The sequence below is a fragment of the Strix aluco genome, chromosome 3 (genome assembly GCF_031877795.1).
Source record: "Strix aluco isolate bStrAlu1 chromosome 3, bStrAlu1.hap1, whole genome shotgun sequence".
NCBI lineage: Eukaryota > Metazoa > Chordata > Aves > Strigiformes > Strigidae > Strix > Strix aluco.
In genome coordinates, this window is record NC_133933.1 from 81,746,326 (window position 1) to 81,765,493 (window position 19,168).

Below are 19,168 nucleotides of genomic sequence, written 5' to 3' on the forward strand. Positions count from 1 at the left end.
GCCTTACCTGGTCTTGTAAGGACAAGGTGGAGAAGGCTGGGACACTCTTGGCCCACTTGATGCTCATGAACAGAAGTCTGGCTGCTGACTCGCAGACGGATTCGGTGGCCACTTCGTAGAGATACATAGGGGTACCGTTGACTTCATGTGGGTACTAATGTCAAAAAGAAAATAAAGCAACTTCATACAATGTCACCAAGGCAGCCTCATCTTCCTCTCCCCTACAGCCACCATTCAGTGCATCACGTTCATACCCAATACAGAGTGTGCTCTCTTATTCTGCAAGCAGAGGGCATTGCTTTCAGTGGGCTCACTCCAAATTGCTCTCTGCTGCTCATCCATGTGGATGAACTGAACTACCGAAACCATTCTCCGGAGGAGGTTGAAGAGGGAATGAAATTATTACATAGGGGAAAAATATTACCAAAATGCAGTGTCATCCTTTAACCTGTTACACAATAGCACAGCTCAGGTAGCAGAGTTAGAAGAATACAAATTTGATTAAGAATTTGTGGTTTGTAACCTGTGCTTCAGAAGCTGATTTAGCACTCCAGCCTTGCTCAGCAAAGCAGTAAGTACTCGTTCAGCCTTAACCTTCATCTAGCTCCCTGATCATAACAAGCTGTAAGCAGATGTGTAGAGCTAAGAATAACTACCTAAAAGGTATGCAGGATTGGAATGAAGTTATGTTTTCAAGCATGTGCTGTTTTCTTGCTAAATAATTTCTGATTCAGTATTTTCCAAAATTGAAATATAAAACTGTCTGTTGTGATCGTGTTCATGATGGATTCTCCCAAGCTACCAACTCTGGAAATAGAGAACTATTTAAGTTGTCTCTTCTTTGATCTTCTAGGTGCTGTAAATATGCAAAATGTCATTGAAAACAGGTTAATGAAAAACATCATCTTATGGCTAATTCCTGTGCAGTTGAGGCCACAGCAGTGCTTCGACTGGGCTGCTCGGGAAATGTCACAGCCAAGAAGCACAAAGCCAGCTTAGACACGTTTGTGTCTCTGTGGACAAGCTGCAGCCTTTGGTCAGTACAGATAGTACTTTCTGGACTACACCACTACAGATGGGCATTTTGCTGAAGAAAACTCAGTGATTGCAGCTCATCCTCATGAAACAAGCTTTAAAATGACTTGTGAATGGGCTCCAGGCAGGAGGAGCCCCTCTGCAACCATGAGGGTGTAAGGATGTAGGAGAGACGGGGTTTGTACAGAGCAGGTTATCAGTCGGTCCTTCTGCCTATCCCTTCTGCAGAGGGCCTCCTACCCCTTGCTCCTCGGATCTTCAGAGCTTTTAGGGGCACAACAAAAGAGTCCCCACCACCACCCACAAGGCCTCCAGCCTTCCTCTTTGCCACCTCTACCCCAGAGGCGGGAAGGAGCTGGTGGGTTGCAGGCACCCCAGCAGCGAGGTCTGCAGGCCCGCGGGGGGCCGGGGCAGTGGCTGACCTTTGGGGTAGGCTGCGCCAGGCCCACCAGAGCCTGCCTCTCGGGGGTGCCGGCGACGGTGGCCAGCTCCAGGCCGTGGGGCTCCAGCTGGGAGACGGCAGTGAAGAAGGCGGGTGCCGGCAGGGCGGCGGCAGGGAAGTGTGGGGCACCGCCGCTCTCCTCCTTGTGCCCGCGGAAGTAGAGGGCCACCTGCTTCCGTATCGTCGACGTCCGGGGGCCCCGCTCGTGCTGCACCGCTGTGGGGCACCAAGGAGAGGCCAGGGGGTCACCGCGGGGCCCCGCCACGGGTACCCCACGCTGCTCTGCTGGGCTTCCCTCCCTCCACGCAGTTTTTTAGGGCCGGCCCCGTGCCTCCCGCCCAAGGGAGTGCCTCGGGAGAAATGGGCCAGGCTGCCGTGGGATGGGGGGGTCGTTAGGGGCCGGGGGGGGGGAACCCTGCTGTGACACACCGCTCCCCGGTTCAGAGCAAGGCCCGGGCCACCCTGCCGCCCCGGCCCTGGGAGAGGGGGAGCAGGTACCGTCTTTGTTCATGTTGACCTCCAAGCACTTCTTCAGCCGGCAGGCCCGGCACTGGTTCCTGTGAGTCTTGTCCACCGGGCAGCCTCCCTGTAACACAGCCAGCCGTCGGGCCGGGGGGGGCTGCACGCTCACCCCGCCCGACCCCGGCGCCTTCCCCGCGGCGGCGGGAGGCACGGAGGGGGCCGCCCCTCGGGGCGACGGCGGGGGCCGCGGCGGGGCGGGCCGGGCAGGGGCGGGGCGGGCCGGGGTGCTTGGCCCCGCGGCGGGGAGGGCCGAGGGGGGCCGTGCGGGGCAGTGCCGTGCCGTGCCGTGCCGTGCCGTGCCGTGCCGCTTGGTCCCGCGGCGGGGCGGGCCGGGCCGGGCCGCCTTCAGCACCCGAGACAGCGACGACGGCACCGCCCCCTCGGGGCGCCCCGGTCCCCGGTGCCCCCCCCGCCCCCCCCCGGCGCGTCCCCGGCCCCGCATCCCCGCGGGGACGGTCCGCGGGTGGAAATGAGCGCGGCCGGAGCGGGAAAGGGAAGAAGCGAAGCTGCCTCTTCCCGCGCTGCGGGGCGGTTGTCCATGGACCGGCTGTGGATTGTGGCTTACCGAGGGGCTGTCCCCCGCTTCCTCGTGTAATTAGCCGGTGAGCTGGCTGCACGCCCCCCCGCCCCTTGCGCATCCCCCCCACCACCCCCGGTGGGCTGCGGCCGCACGGCCCGGGGCGGGGGGACGTGCCGGGGGGAGGCGGGGGGGGGGGTGGGGGCACCCACCGCCCGGCCTCGGCCGGGGACCCCCTGGGGAGGTGGGAGTGAGGCTGCGTGGCCGCTGGATCTTACTGCCGCAGGTGTCTCTGTTGGCTGGGGGGGGGGGCAACGCGGGGCCCTGGGGAATCGCGGGGTAAGAAGTGCAGGCGGTGAGGGGTCCGCGCTGCGGCTGGTACCTGATTTCCCGATTTGCAAACATAGGTCCTATTCCTCCTGATGCTCCGCTTGAAAAATCCCGAGCACCCATCGCAGGCGTAAACCCCATAGTGTTTCCCGGAGCTGCGGTCCCCACACACTTTGCAAGGGATGTCTAAAATGCGACCTGAAAGCAGAGAAGGGAGAGAGGGAGAGAGCGAGCGCTCAGCAATCTGACCTCCGGAGGGATTAGCCCCAGAGCCGCAGTACAAGCAAATAATGAAGTGATTTTATAGCCAACTTTCTTTTCCTTGAGCAAGTGTCAGTTTTCTACAATGAGCATTATTCATGCCCCGCTACGTTTATTTGGATCTCCTATAATCGCCAAGACCCATTTTGGAAGGGAAGATTACAGCAGCGGGAGCAGCAGACTTGCCTGCTAGAAGTGGGGATGCGAAGGGGGGAGACTTGGCGCGGGGGGGGGGACGGACACGGGGGGCGTTCCCCTCGCTTTCTGGCGCTCGGCAAACAGAGGACGGCACTTTCCCTGGGCAGGAGTGCAGTCAGGAGACCGAGGCACAGAATAAACCAAAACAAAATAAAACGACCGGGAAGCCAAGTAACCTCCTCTCCTCCCTAGCAACCCCAGCGAAAGGGGGCTGGCTCCTGCCGCAGACGAGGCGTGCCATTTTCTTCGCCCCAAAACCTGCAGCACAACTTTCCACCTCCCCTTTGTGGGCAGCTCCGGGCGGCTGGGGCGCGGGGCGGGCAGCGCCCCTCGCTCCGCACCGCTCCGCTCCGCACCGCTCCGCACCGCTCCGCCGGGCGCTGCTGCCGCACCGACTTTGCCTAGAGTTGCAAATGCTCTGAAGGCGCTGTGAAAACTCGGACAGAGATTACTGCCGCCCGGTTCAAGAAACCCGCCAAAACGCCGCTCGGCTTCTGCCCTTTCTCCGCCTTCCCTCTTCTGTTTTCTCTTTTTTCTTTTTCTTTTATTTTCTTTTCTTTTTCTCTTTTTCTTTTTTCTTTTTCCTTTTTCTTTCCCTTTTTTATTTTTATTTTTTCCCTTTTTCCCTTTTCCTTTCCCCTTTTCCCCCCTTTTTCCCTTTCCCCCTTTCCTCCTTTCCTTCCCTTCCCTTTCCTTTCCTTTCCTTTCCTTTCCTTTCCTTTCCTTTCCTTTCCTTTCCTTTCCTTTCCTTTCCTTTCCTTTCCTTTCCTTTCCTTTCCTTTCCTTTCCTTTCCTTTCCTTTCCTTTTATTTTTTTTTTTCTCTGCCTCAAACAGCCTTCTTCCCTCCTACCAGAACTTAAGCTGGAGATTCAGTCCCTCTCACCCAACCTTGGTCTCTAAACTCCGACGGAAAGCGCTCGGGGCCGCTATCTTTGTTTGGAAGTAGCTCAGGGAAGAGCCCCGGCTGGGGGGCTGGGGGGAGACAGGGCTGGAAGGGGGAAGGCGACAGCGTGCGGAGCGGTGCTGGGGGGGGCGGGGGGGGGGGGGGGGCATGGAAACAGGTCGCAGGGGCTCCTCTCTCTCCCTAGAGAATTTAGGAGTCCGAGATACTTCCAGACATGTCTAGGCTAAGGCTCTAAGACAATGACTGCTGGCAGACAATGGGGACATTAGATAAAGTGTTAACTTAATGATTTTGCCCATTGAAACTCGTTTGACTGCCTCCAATGAGCACAAGCTGCCAGCTTCTCCCCTAAATGAAACCCGACAGCTGCTATACACAACACGGCGAGAGGGACGGGGATTAGGTTCGGGACGGCGAGAGGGAGGGGTGGCGGAGGGAGGGAAGGTGGGAGGGAGGGAGAGAGGTTAAAGAATAGAAAACTTTTACGCAATTAATAAGGAGCGCAGCGAAAGGAAGCCCCCCCTCCCCGCCCCACTGCCTGCGAGCAAGCCGCGGCTTTGGAGCTGCAGGTAGGCGCCCGTGAGGAGGGCTGAGGCCAAGGCACGGTTTCTGGGAGTGTGTAATTACAAGCCCTCCTTGCCACCTGCCTATTGGGGCACCAGTGACCCGTCAAAAAGTGTAGCATGGGAATTCGGATATCGCACAATGCCAACAGGGGAAAGCGCTCGACTTCCCTCTCCAGCCCTTCGCATCCACGGGGAGAGAGAGGGTCCACACGCACGCACACAAAGGAGGAGGAGGAGGAGGAGGAGGGGCAGACTGGGGGTGGGGGGAGAGACACTGAAGCGGTACGTGCAGCAGTGGTGCATCCCGGTACAGAGCCCGGCCCCGCCGCGCTGCCCCCGCGCACCCCGGCCCGCCGCCGCTCCCGCCGCCGGGGGACCCCCCGCCCCCCCGTCCCTCGGCAGCGAGGCCCAGCCCCGGCCGCGCACCCGGGCCCGCCGTGGAGCCGCCGCCTGGGGCTCCGGGCAGCCCCAGGGGTCCCCGCTTTCCCGGCCGGCCTGCGGCTTCGTCGGCGCTAAACGCGGGCAGCAGCGAAGGAAGGAACTTGGGTTAGTTTTACAAAACAGGTTTCCCCAGACGGATTTTAAGTTTGAGAGCCGCTTTAAAAAAATCATACAAATTATATACGTACATACCCACACCCTGCATGTAAACATATGTTCCCTGTACCCTTTACGCGTCCACATACTCCATCTATAAAACCCGAGCACCTGGAGCACCTCGCCAAACCCAAATAACCACGTTTCCAGCCGTCGGAGCGGCGCGGCCGGCCCGATCAGCTCCGCGACCCCCGACGAGGCGGAGGACGGGGAGGGGGGACACGGCGGAGGGAGCGGCTGGAGCCCCCCGCTCCGTCCCGCCGCCTGCTCGCAATCCCGGCCGCTCTCTGCCCCCCCGCCACCTCCCAACCCCACCCCCCCATCCCCTCCCCGCGGGGGCTGTTATGAGAAAACTTTCGTGCAGGGCGAAATATGAAATAAGTAGACGGGGAAGAGGCAGGGCGGGGGGTGGGAAGAAAAAAATGTAAGCTTGACACGGGGTCATGAGATAACTGATTAACGCGGTTTAAAAGCGCTCCGGTTCCCCGAGGTACCGCTTCGTCTCAGAAGTTTAGCGCTAAGAAAATGGGATTTCTGTTCAGCTGGGAAACAGTTTTGAACATCCCACGACAGGGGGTCCTTGGGGGCTATTTTGTGTGTCATAATTGCTTAAAGGATATATGGCAGCCCCGATTACTGTAATTACCATCAGAGGCTGTTGAAAGAAGTTAGGCTGGGCTCTGGGGACGGCGGGATGGGGTCTTGTTACCACCCAGGCAGACATCGCAGCTGACACCGCTAGACGCCCACCGGCGGGCAGACAAGCCAGGCGGGAGACCCCTTGTCCGGGAGCCCCCCGGGACCCCCGGGACGGGCGCCCAGGCCCCGGGACAGCGGGTCGGGCTTTCGCATGCGTTGCCGAGGCCGGCCGGGCTCGGGCCCCGCAGCCCCGCGTGTTCCCGTCCCCGCGGGGCCTGGCCGGGTCAGGCTTGGGGGTCCCCTGCGGGCGGTGCACGGGGGTCTGGGGGGGTCGGAGGCAGCAGCGAACGCGGCGGCGGGGGCCGGGGGTCGCCCAGCACCGTGCGGCCGCAGGCGCGGTCCCGCCTTGCGGGTTTCTTCCTCTGCAAAATGTCTCCGGCAGAAGCTCCGCCGGCCTTTTGGGCAGAGGCTCCCCGGCCCTTCCTGACCCTTCCCCGACACTCAGAAACCTGCCAGGGGCACCGACAACGTCCCGGCGCGGCTGCCCACGGGCCCGATCCCGCTCCGGCTCCCCTCGCACTTACCGGGCAGTTTGGGCAGCGCAGCCGGCGGGAAGCAGCCCCGGCCGCCGCCACTTTTTTTTTTTTTTTTTTTTTTTTTTTGACGCTGCCTCCTTCCCCCCCCGCCCGATTATTACCTCCACCGCGGCCCCGCTACTATTCTGTTTGTTTGGTTTTTTTCCCCTCGGGGGGGGGGGTGTCTGGCGCCGAAAAATGCCGCGCTCAGCCCCGCGGGAATAGAAGGCAAACCACGCCGAACCGGCGGCAGCTCGGCCGCAGCGCGGGGGCTCTGCGCCGCCCGCCTCCTCCACGCGCGACTTCCACGCCGCGGCCCCCGCCTGTCCCCCGGCCCCGCCGCCGCGGCCCCCTCCCTTCCACCACCACCCCAACATCCCCCGTCCCCGTCCCCGGCTTCCCGGCCCCCGCGGACAAAGGGCGGACCCGGGTCAAAATAATGGAGGGCAGCGGCAAGGAGAAGGCCGCGGGGCTGGCGGGGGGCGGCCGGCGGCAGGTACCGCCGGTGGCGGGTCCCTCCCGGCTCGGCCACCCTTTTTCCGCCACTCCGCAACCCCGGGAGCCCGCCGGAGCGGAGAGGAAATAACTGTCCGATCCATCACTTGTCAGACATTAAATTGGATTGGGTATTTTTTCCCCCCTTTGTTACTGACTCCATCCATATTACAAACTCCGAAAGTCCCGTTGGGATTATGCGGATTGAGCCGTTCTGTACGAGCGGTTAGTCATGCTTTAAATTCCCCAGTTATGAGGTGCATGGATTTAGGATTAAGGAAAATGTGACTTTTAAGTTGTTTCTGCTTTCCTCGTTGCAGGATTATTTGTTGTAACTGGAAATGGTGTGCAAAGTATTGCATTTAAATCCTCCTTCACAGACTTGCTTACGCGATTCCGTGCAATTGAGTGACCGGAGTTTCAAACTCTTAAAAAGAAATGATTATGTCGCAGAAGATCGCATAAAGTCCGTGAGAAAAGCAGCACGTTTCAACTCCGCAATGCCCTTTAAACCCAAACCTTCGTCCCTCCGCCCCGGTACCGGACTCCCGCAGACAACTGCCCGCGCCCCGGCGGGACGAGCCCGCTCCCCGCTGCCTTTCCCGGGGCTCGCTGCCCCCGGGCTCCTGCCCCCCCGGTTCCCGGCGCGGAAACCCGGGGTAGGCAGCTGGAAAGCGGCTTTTTGTAAGCCCCGGGCCCAAACTCCACCGGGGCAACTCCGAGCCTATAAATTCGTTGCCACTCCGAATGGAAATATACACTTCTTTTTTAATTGCGGGGGGGTGGGGGGTGGGTGCGCAAACCCAAACCGCAACCCCCCCACCCCTTCCTCTCCCTCCCCTCCACCTCCCGCCCCCCCAGGCCAGGCTGCAGCCCGTCTCGGAAAGGCTGCTCGAAGCCTCCACCGCGTTATTACCCACTTGTTGATCCCGCCGGCTTGCTCATGCTCGAAGCCCCCGGGAGTCGTTAAACTCGGGGCGAAGTGTCGGCGCCGGGGCGAGGCGGTGCGCTGCCCCCCCCACCCTCCCCCCCCCGCGGCGGCTCCGCGGGGCAGGTGCCTCCCTCGGGCGCTCAGTGCTGGCTCCGCCGCGGGGGCCGGCACATCCTCGCCGTTGCCCCGCTCCCCGGCGATGTCCTCCCCGAGGGACGGGGACACGCTGCGGGGAAGCGGCAAGGAAAAGAAAAAAAAAAAAAAAGAAAAAAAAAAAGGAGGAAAAAAAAAAAAGAAACGAAATGACCCAAAGTCGGCGGCCACCCGCTGCCCCCCTGCGAGCAGGTGCTCTCGGGACCCCGGGAGGGTGCAGGGGGGTGCGAGTGGGCTCGCCACCGCGCTCCTGGAAGGCAAGCGAGAGCCACAGCAGCCAGGACAACAATGAGACTCGGAGAAGGTAGGATGGGGAGCGGGGCTCTGCGCCGAGCGCCTCGGTGCAGCGAGCAGGGAGATCAGAGCCTGGAAAAATAATGGAAGGGGGGAAAAGGCGTCAGAGGAGGCTGTCTCTGCCTCTCAGAAACTGAATGGTATAAAAAGGGAAAGGTTTCCAGAAGTTCATTACACTGGCTGACTTTGCGCTTTGAGCTCCAGGCTTCGGCCCCTATAATATCGGCTGAGAGGCTGTGACAGGCAGCGGCGGGGAGGGGAGAGGGACGCCCCTTGCCCACTGAGCTTCCCTTGCTTTCCCCCCAACTCCTGCCGCCGCGTGACGTCACCCTGCGCTGGGAAGGGGAGGGGGCAGGGAGGGGGTTAAATGCTAATGATATTAATGAACCCCCGAGCGGCTTCCACACAAAATGCAGCGGCTGCCGAGATGATTCCGCCTCCTCACTCGCCTTGTGCCCTCGCTGTCATAAAAAGGGACACCCCCCCCCCAAAAAAAAGAAGAAAAAAAAAAAGAAAAGAAAAGAAAAAAGACGAGACAAAAGACAAGCAGAAAGAACGGATCAAGATCCCGTTTATTTTGCATTTTCCCGTGGCGAGGTGGGGCCCGCCTGCGGTTCGCCCCTGCCCTTGCCCTTGCCCTGGCCCGGGCAGCGGCTCTGCCGGCGGCCGGCGGGGCCGGGCGGGGAGCGGGCCGGGGCTGCGAGCCGAGCCGGGCCGAGCCGAGCCGAGCCGGGCCGAGCCTGGTTGGGCCGGGGCGGGCAGGGATGCCAGCCTACCCGCCAGGCGGCCGGGCGCCCCTCCTGCCGCGGGAGCTGGCACCGGGGGAGCGGGGCTGGGCTGCTCCCGGGGGCGCACGGCGGGGCTGCAGGGGGAGCAGGGCGGGAGGATTTGTTTTCGCCCTCAGAAGAAGCGGGGAGCGCTCTGTCCTGCCCCAGCCTGGAAAAGTCCTCGTCTCCCCGTGCCCCGAGCCGGGGTCGCCTCAGCCCCGCAGCCGGCGGCTCCCGGCTCCCCCTCCCCGGCACCGGGACCTGTTGCACGGCGGCCGTGCCCGAGGGTCACTCCTCCTGCCACCCACACCGGGCCCGGCGGGCGGGTAGAAGAGGGTCCCGCCTGCCCCGCAGGGTTGCTCCGAGCCCCGGGCACCGTCGACCTCGCCGCGCCTCTGCAGCCCGAAGCCCGCAGTGGGGTGCAGGGGCGCGGCGAGGGGCCAGAGGGGGGACCCCCTCCCAACTCAGAGGCTCTGGTTTCACCGAGAGGCTGCCGGGCTCTCCCGCTCCTGTTGGAAACTGTCTGTGAGGCGGGAGCTGGTCGAGCAGCCTAAGGGCGGGGAGGGGGGGGAGAAGTGGGCATCTGGGAAGGGAGGAAAGAGCATCTCTCCTGCGGATGCAAGCTGGGGTGGGCAGTGGCACCAGAGGGCAGGACCGGCAGTTGCTGAGGAGCTTGTGAAGCGCTCGAATGTCCCTCGGTCCCTGCTTTCTCATCCCTGCCACCGGTGAGAGGTGTTAATGCATCACAACTGACTGCCCCCTTGCTGGTTGTGATCCTGAGGGAATGTGGTGCTCAGCCCAGCCTCAAACACACTGTCCCTGTCCTTCTGTACTTCATAGTTCGTCCTTCCATCCTTCTGTCCCAGGTCATGGGTGATTCCTCCTGTGCCTATACTATACCTGTGCTGCAGGGCTGCATGACTCTGGGCAGCACTGGGATCCCAGTGACCTTCTGCTCTTTGCTCCCCATGGGACCAGCACATCCACGGCACAGAAGGAAGCCTTGAACCAGGACAAGCCTGGTCCTGCCTAACACTGAGGGACATTGTCCAGAGGGCTGGGAAGTTGCTCAGGGAGATCCCAGAAAGCAAAGAAACTGGTGGATCAGGGAACGCAGACAGTTTTTCACTCCAAATCTGCTTCCAGGGAGGCAGGCTAAAGTTCATTCAAAGCAACAGGGAAGGAGATGACCATGCTACATTAGCAGGGCCCAGAGGCCAAAGCAGAGAGGGAGGATTAAATGGCAGCAGGGCCCAAACCTGGCCCTGGGCATTCCCTGCACTAGCGAGGCAGATCTCTGGCCCTACAGCAGCCACAATTCTTTGCCCTGTAAAGTCAAAGACACCTGGAAAACACTGCAAAGGTTGGTCGAACTGTGTCCACAGGTTCCAGCCACACCTGAGACAGGCTGCTATAAATGCAAGCAGGGATTTCTCTCCCGCGTACAGCACCGGGCTTTGCCAAGAGAGAAAAAGAACTCGAACTACCCACCTCTGCACCCAAAACTCCACTAACATAACTCAGACACCCAAAGCTGGCTCTGCGCCAGCTGGGGCTGTGGGGCACTGAGGGAGGGAGCAAATCATCAGCCCTTCCCTGTCCCCTGGGCTGTGCCTGGTATTGCTTTGCAATCCTGCACCAGCTGAGGTTTGTCCTCTGTCTCTGCAGAGCCTTTCCTGGGGTTTTTGTGATGGACAGAGATATCTCAGTCCTTAAAAGTGAAAGCAGGCTGCATCCTCGAAGAGTAAAGGGAAGAGCTCTCTCTCCACTCCAGCTTCTCGCTGCAGCTTCTATCAAAGCTGTTTCCATGTTCATTTGGTGGAAAAGTAGTCCAGCTCCAACAAGGCAGGAAATTATAGCTAGCATTTAGTATTTATCATTATTACCATTGTTACCATTTAGCATTTACCAGCATTGTCCTGGTTTCGGCTGGGGCAAAGTTAATTTTCTTCCTAGTAGCTGGTATAGTGCTGTGTTTTGGATTTAGGATGAGAATAATGTTGATAACATGATGATGTTTTAGTTGTTGCTGGGAAGTGCTTACACTGTCAAGGACTTTTCAGCTTCTCATGCTGCTCTGCCAGCGAGGAGGCTGGGGGTGCACAAGAAGCTGTGAGGGGACACAGCCAGAACAGCTGACCCCAACTCACCAAAGGGATATTCCATAGCATATGATGTCATGCTGAACAAAAAAAACGGGGGGGTTTGGCCGGGGAGCAGCGTCCCACTGCTCGGGACTGGCTGGGCATCAGTCAGCAGGTGGTGAGCAACTGCATTGTGCACCACTTGTTTCATATATTCTTTTATCATTATTATTATTTTCCCTTCTTTTTCTGTCCTGTTAAACTGTCTTTATCTGAAGTCATGAGCTTTACTTTTTTTCTGATTCTCTCTGCCGTCCCACTGGGGGGGAGTGAGCGAACAGCTCTGGTTTTTAGCTGCCTGCCGGGTGAAACCACAATTGTATTTAGCATTTTGTTTATTAGGCAGTCTTAGATATAGAGAAGATGCTAATATAGTAATGAAATTTACTGTTTTCTTGTAATGCCTTGGAAGTAAAAATAGTATCAATCCTGCTACAGAAGCTGGCATGTGTTCCCTTTTCACCCTATCTCCTTCAGGACTCTGGACTATGACTACAATTACATAGTGACATTTCTCAGCTTTGTGCCACAGTTTCTTGCCAGGTACCTTTTCTTATGTAGGAGTCTTAGCAGCAAGAAAAATCCAACGTGTGACCCATCTTCAAGTACACCACTCCTTCAGCCTTTACCTCACTCGTCTTCTCTGCTCTTTGGATGGGGAGCCAAAAGATCTTAATTGAACAAAAAAAAGGAAAAAGAAAAAAGTGAAGGAGGTCAGGTGAGGAAAAAATTTAAGCTGCCAGAGGTCTATGGATGTAGCAGCAGAATATAAATATGTGTTGTTTTCACCCATTTCTCTCAATGGGAAGCAGGTGGGTAAGATCAGGCAAATCTAACATACCCATTTTCTTGGAAAGGCAATAAGGAAGGAAAGGATAGAGATATTTTCACCTGGGAGAGGGAGCTGCTATTGCTTTGGGGCGCTCGAGAAGCTATCTCCACTCCCCTCCTTTGGTGCACGTGCCAGGGAAGAGCTGGGGGTGTCCCTCAGCGCCCCAGGTGGCCCCGTGCAGGGAGGTGAGCACAGCAGCACCCTTGCAGCATAAATACCTGCCTGGTTTACTTCTTTTGGGTTGCTAAATCCCCCCTGAAGTCTGAGGCACCTTTACATCTTTGTAGGTCACAGTCCGTGTTTTTGCAGCACAGCCACAAATCCCTTTCTGCATCCACTTGCAGGCAGATGGATGGGCAGCGGCACCGCAAAGGCCACTGAAGGGACCGTGCTGCTCTTTGGCTGCCCGGTCATGCTCCTGGCCTGTGACATGGCTGTGCGTGATGCCCAGCTCTGGCTGCTCCCAATGCGGGTGGTGGAAATGCACCTAACGAACTCTTCTGCGGTATCGAGCCTTCCCTGTGAAGCCCCCGCCTCACAGACCCCTTCCCTGGAGGGCCCCACACCCAGCGATGGTGGCGCTGGCCTTCTCCATGCCCTGCCTCGGCCATCGCACCCAACATGGCTGACACCAGGGGCTGAGGACGCTGTGTGTCAACTGCCCTGGCGGCCATCTTGATGCCATCTCATGGATGTCCTGAGGCTGGGCACCTTCCAGGGCTGCAGGGCTGTGCTGAGAGCCCTGGCTAATTAAAAAAAACCCCAAACCACCACAGCTTCATGCTGTGAGTTTTCTCCAGGCGGGGCAAAAAAACGCCTTTTTCCAAAATGTGAAAATCCAAGGCACAGAAAGATGACCCAGTGAAAAGACTGTCCTGTGAATGCTCCCCCTCTCCTGGCACAGAAGGGATTTCCTCGTGTTTATGTATCATCTGTAAAGCAAAGCCACCTTTCCGCTGCAGCCAGGGATGACTTTCCTGGGCTGGTGGCACCCTGTGTTTGACCTCCGCATGCTGAGGTGTCCAAGTGAACGTATCAGTTACCTCTGGGGGCTTTTGGGCTTGAGTATCTCTCAGCCCATCCTCCACCTTGAGTAATCCATCCTGCAGAAAATTGGGGAAGGCCCGTGTTCCCCACAGATGCCACTGAAAAAGTGGCAAGTTTCTCCCTTGTGTGTGTGCACGCTTGGTTAAATAAGTTAATGACTGCATTGAAACAGTGACCATATAGCTCTATTTCCACACATGCATCTGATGAGTGTGTGTTAGCAAAGCCACTTTGTGCAGAATAGCAGGGAAAATTATACCTAAGGAAGATAACTGAGAAAAGAGTATCTCCGTAAGTTGTGGCACTTCTTCTCAATACTTGTATTCAGGGGTGGAACAAGCCTGAGTTCACTTGCAGCAATGAAATGCCCCATTAATCACGTATGCCTTTGAAAGGGATATGTCAGGCTTGGCTTATACGCCTACATTGGTACCTGATCCCATCTAGACAATGCGAGACAAGCGCTTAACAAAGCAGCTCCAGTTAGTAACTTGACTTATTTGTTAGTTTGCTAGTTAGATATAAATCAAAGTGTCGTAATAAGCCAATGATGTAGCAGCAGCTGCAATCTAATTTAGAGAGAAACAGCCTCATTTTGGTTTTCCTGACATGAACACAAAAGACAGTATCAATACTGAAGCTGGTAGAGACACAGCTGTATAAAACTAGTGAAAGGTCCGAATACGAGGGCAAATATATTATTATCTCAGTAAAAGAAAACTTAAAATAAGATTTGGTCTGTACTTTAACAGTTTTAAAATGCCAACAAAGGAATGCTGACTACAGGGAATAAATACATCTTGGAGCTATGCTGTGACATTTAAAAATCATTTTACTGATACGTTAAATGAATAGCTATGGTTATGTCCTAAGCACTTGTGTGTGCGTAGGAAACAGTTGCCTCAGCTGTGACCCTGATTGATTGCACTTCGAGCGTAATCATTTCTATGGTAGATTGGCCTCCCAAATTTTGCTGTAGAAGCCTATTAACAAGCTGACCTTTGAGGCAATTGCACAAAATACTGTGTAGTGGCAGCAAAGAATGCACTTAGGAAGGGCCGTACTTCTGGATGGCAATGTAATGGCTCAGCTCCATTGACTTCAATTTAGCTATATCTCTTGATATTGGCTGGAGACCAGATCTGTGGTATCTATTTCAGGAAACAAATTTAGAACCAACAAAAATAAATACTTCCAGATGCAGCATTGAGTCAGCATATCTCATTCAGTGCTGCTTGAAAGTATTGAGTCAGTTGGTGCGGATAGATTTTTAAGAGATGATAGTTTTATGACTGTCTCTGACATTTATAGACATGCTTGCTTCATCTCTTACTTCGTAAAATATAGGTCACAGAATATCTTTGCAGGTAGAGCAATTACTGGCAAGTCCGAGCAAAGAAGAGCACGGTATGCATCACTCTGCAACTAGCTAGATGTATTATGAGGTTGGTTGGAGTCTTCTGCCTTTTGAGATTTCAGACATTGATGATCCCAGGATGGTGATCTTTAGAAACCATGGCCTGAGCCTGTGTAACAAAATCTAGCACTCTTACTTCTAAGAAAAGAGGAAAGCAGAGGTCTGCTGTGTTCCTCTGTGAAATGATATAACTCCTGCAGCTATTTGTACTTGTTCTACCTGAACAGAAAATGCAGTCCAATAAAAACACACCACTGAGGCAGATTCTGATCTTGTGGTCTTCCATTGTAAATATGAAATAGGTAGTAGTTTAATGGCCTTGACAGGACTGCTGGTGTGCACAAGATCTGCAGAATCTGTCAAGAACAATCAAAGTCTTAGGCAGCCTATCTGACCTGAAGAGTCCTGTCAGTCCTCAACTAAGATTTCACCGTTCAAATACAAAGCACGCCCTTGAACTTGCAATGTATTCTGGTGGTTCACAAACCCCTGGTGCCTGGAGTGCTTTCTGACCCAGGGATTCCAAGCTCTAAGTACTCTTAAAAGAGACTTCAGCTATTTTCATGTCCTCATGTGATTTTGCCAGATGCAGTTTTGCTGCAATTGTCACAAGAACATTGTATCACCATAAATATTAGGGAATCACAGGTGCTTGAATATGGGAGAGGGTATCTCTTTGGTGAGATGTGATCCAGTAACTGTATGTCCCTCTTTTCCATGAGGAGTAGCTCTTGTAAAGGAATATAAATCAGGGGAATGTGTGATGGGAAATGCAGGTCAGAGCTTTATCTTGTGACTTAGTTCTTTGTGCTGCAATACAGAGCACAAAGTATTGAAGCATTGAATCTAGAACTCTGAGGATTGACATGGATGGCAATTCAGCATGGAATGGTGTATGTGGAGTAATAAGAACTAGTAATGCTTACATTAACTGCTTTTCATAATTACTCTGTTATGTGGTAGTGCTGATACTGGTAAGCAAAGTTGTGTGGCAGATCACTTGGTTAAAGCAGTAGAAGTCCAATGCATAGATTATTGCTCAACAATGCTTTTATTCCAATTGCAAGTGCAGAGACTATTAAATCACGATGTTTAGGAAATCCCAAGAGTGATCCAAATACTGCAGTATGGCTGAAAATACACAATGAAAAGTTGTTTGAAATCTACTGTATGGTTGATTAACAGTTTTGTGCTATTAGGAGCATTTGTTTGATTGTTATTGACATTTTCTATATATCGTCATTGCAGTCAGTGTTGGCTGATGCTGCTCAAATCCACCTAGAACTTTTGGTGGCATGAGGTTGATGTGATTCAGCACCTGACAGACAAACAGAGCAAATGGGTTCTTCTTCTGTTTATTTTTCTGTGCACATGGTAAACACATGGTAGCTGGTAGAATACTTTCCTTCATATCCAGTAGTTGGACTTTTCTTCTATTGGAAATCACAAGCAAAATCATTACTCGAGGAGGAAGAAGAGTTCTGGTCTTGGGAACCCCATCAATTTGTTTGGTGACCAGGGCTAGTCATGCTAAAGGAATAAAGAGTGGGACAGCTAAGCTTCCTAGGGAATACCATTGACCCTGGTAGCAGCGTTCTTCCCATGCCAGAGAAGAGCAGTGTTAATTTACTCGTGCATTTCCAGGAGAGTTGAATGAGTGAGGCCTCCACCGGAGAGATGGCACATGGGCATGTCTCTCTCCTGAACTTCCTGGAGAAAACTGTATTTGAACATATTTGTAATTGTACCACTTGACTTTTAGCCTGTCTCAGTGCCTTGCAAGGTGTGTCCATCCTTACTCACCTGCCCTTATGGTCTCTTAAAACTCCTCTGCAGATGGAGAAGGTCCTAGGTCTTACACCTGCCTGCTGCAACTGAGACACTGCTGCTCTGAAACTGTTTGTTGACCTCTTTGTCTGCTGTGTTGAAAGCTACCTAGAACATGTGACATCCACTGGTGTCTTCAAGCCTGGAGCCCAATGTTTCAGTTTTAGCTCAGTGTGTTCTGGTTTTGCTGTAAACAAATTCACCTGGAATAGCCCTAACCTAATTGTAAATAAGCCCTGCTTCTGGCTGGTTTATTATTAGGTTGCAGTCACTTGTACCCTTCTTCCTTTCCAAGAGCAGGTGTAAGCAGGCTTAGGGGAACTTGGTGGATATAAAGCAGGCTGGTGACATTTTTGATGTCAGTTTGAACTTGGCCTTCATTTTTCTTGTGTCTTTCAGGAAATGGCTTGGGAAGGCCATCAAATAAACACCAGTGGGCTGGGCAATACTCAAACAATGAGGTTCTTTGAGTAATGTAGATCAAATCCGTTTAAGATACAGCGAGACAAAGTAGTCTGACAGAATAGCTGGACTGGCTGTCACCCGGCAATGGATTTTCCAGAGTTCATTGCAAAGTTTTAGGGCTGTATAGCTGCCTTGCTTCCATTTCTCATGCATCTCCTTTTGGTCAGATAGCTGCAGCAGATCTACTTCAACGAACTGGGTTTCTTCAGCTTTGTTTGGGAAGCCAAACTGCCTGCATAGCAGTAGATAAGCACTGTGACTACAGCAGAACTACTTGTTCTCCCGTGAATTTGGCTTTTTTGCTGGTCAAAGGCCTCTGGGGCAGGGCAGGCTATACTTGCTGTCTAGGTGATGAGATGATAGTTTCTTGTATGTAAAGGGCAACCTATGTCAGGCTGAACAACCTCTTCCAGCCTTTCCTAGGGAAAAGCAGGGGCCTAGTTTCAGGCACCATGGTGCTCACAGAAACCTGCTAGCCACCTCCTTGCCACCCGCCCACTGGGTGTAACAGAAGGTGGAGTCACGGGTGAGATTTTAGACGTACATTTTCCATTTTTCCCAAAATTTGTGCTATTAAGAGAGATTAGTCTGACAGGGTTGGGAACTTCCCAGTTGCTGCTCTCCAATGTGAGAGCAAGGCTGTCTCCATGCTGCTGGGAGAGGCTGTGTGTATATGGACCTGGATCTGCTGGAGCCCAAGCTGGGGAGAGAGTTTCTTGCGCTTTCTCCCTTTCTGGTTTTGGAGCATGTGGGGAGGTGTTGTGGGGAGGGGCAGGTCCCACGTGTGAGCCAGGGATATTGGGCAGTGCTATGATCTGAAGGTGGGAGCAACAGCAGTGCATGTGAATGGCTGCAGTTTGCAACGGAGCAGGTTCGACCCTCCGTTCATGCAAACAGTTGTGAAGTCCAAAGAGGAGTGTGCCCCTAAGGAGCACAGCGGCATTAGTGTGGGGGCAGGAAATACCTGTGGGTTTGTTTCACCTTTTTCTGCCTGGGATATGGGCCCCATTGCATAGGAAAAGCTACACCAGCCTGTGTACAAAAACCTGCTTGTATTGGTTTAAATGTAGATTTTGGTGGCAAGACCACAGAGAATGAGGCCTGCTGCTCTCAGAGTTGAGCTGCTGGTGGAGTATTTGAGGCTGGGAAACCCTGGCCAGCCTAGCACAGTGCTGTGTAGTAGGCATGACAATGCCATGTAAAAGAAGTTCCCTGAAAGGCTTTCAGAAGTCAGAGCAGCTATACAACAGCCTGGGAGCTTGTTAGCTCCCTTGCTACATCTGCCTTGAGATGAACAAGAGCCCCCATCAATGCCATTTCGCCCTTCTGTACCTCAGGCCCTGCGCCCACCCCACCTGCTCAGGACAGACCCCCAGACAGACAGATGGATGGACAAGGATGCACTTGCTCTTTCCCCCACACTTCTTTTTCTCCCCTTTTTCCTCCATGGCTTTTTGCTTTTAAAAGTTGCTGCTGACAAATCTATCTATTTGGGGCAAATTGTCAGTGAGAAACTTCCGCTCGAACTCTTTGGGACAAAACTGCCTCTTTGAAAGGGTAAATCCCGTTGCATGAAGGTCTGAACAATGGCCAAATGTGTTGCTGCTACTGCTGCCGCTGCTGCTGAGGCCGGGGCTGTGACAAAGAGCGGATTAATTGGTGCCGCGGCTGACTGGTTCGAGATGGCTCCACTCAGCCCGCGCTGCGGGGAGCCCCATTGACTGGGCCCCGAGTCCCACTTTTCACAAACTCTAAACAAAAGTCAATTTCTTTTTTATAAGGCGAGGGAAGAAAAAAAAAATCAGTTCATGTTTGAGCTCGGGAAGTTGACTTGTTGGATTATAGGGCGTCATGCTCTCTCTGTCTGTCTCTCCCATGCTTTAAAGTTGCTTCTCCCCCTAAGAGAAGAGTGAGAGCGGAAAAATGGAAGCTAAAGTGAGCCGTCCCCATCAGTGTGAACGTGAGAGTGGGCTCTGGGGATAGAAAGCTACCAAACAGCCTGGACTCTGTGACTGTGCTGGATGACTCAGCTGGTGCTCTTATTTAGTGGAGATAAACTTCTCAGCTGTCTGATGCTGTTCTCAAAGGTTTCTGCAGCACATTCAATCCTGAGGTAGATAGTGCTATCGGGGAATGAGACTATGCTGGTGTGATCGAAGTCAACATATCCATACAGGACTTCATGACTGGCAAAGTCCCCTGCCCTCTT

At 54.4% G+C, this 19,168-nt stretch overlaps 1 protein-coding gene across 1 annotated transcript in view; it reads right to left on the bottom strand.

Annotated features, from left to right (window-relative positions):
* Nucleotides 1–19,168, bottom strand: part of NR2E1 (nuclear receptor subfamily 2 group E member 1) — a 68,255-nt gene that overhangs the window by 10,419 nt on the left and 38,668 nt on the right. The window contains exons 2-6 of the mRNA XM_074820554.1: nt 7,999–8,239; nt 2,899–3,090; nt 1,976–2,063; nt 1,458–1,693; nt 8–154 (exon numbers count right to left, since the gene is read on the bottom strand). Coding sequence (XP_074676655.1) covers nt 8–154; nt 1,458–1,693; nt 1,976–2,063; nt 2,899–3,090; nt 7,999–8,239 — 904 coding nt within the window. The remainder of the gene's footprint in view (nt 1–7; nt 155–1,457; nt 1,694–1,975; nt 2,064–2,898; nt 3,091–7,998; nt 8,240–19,168) is intronic.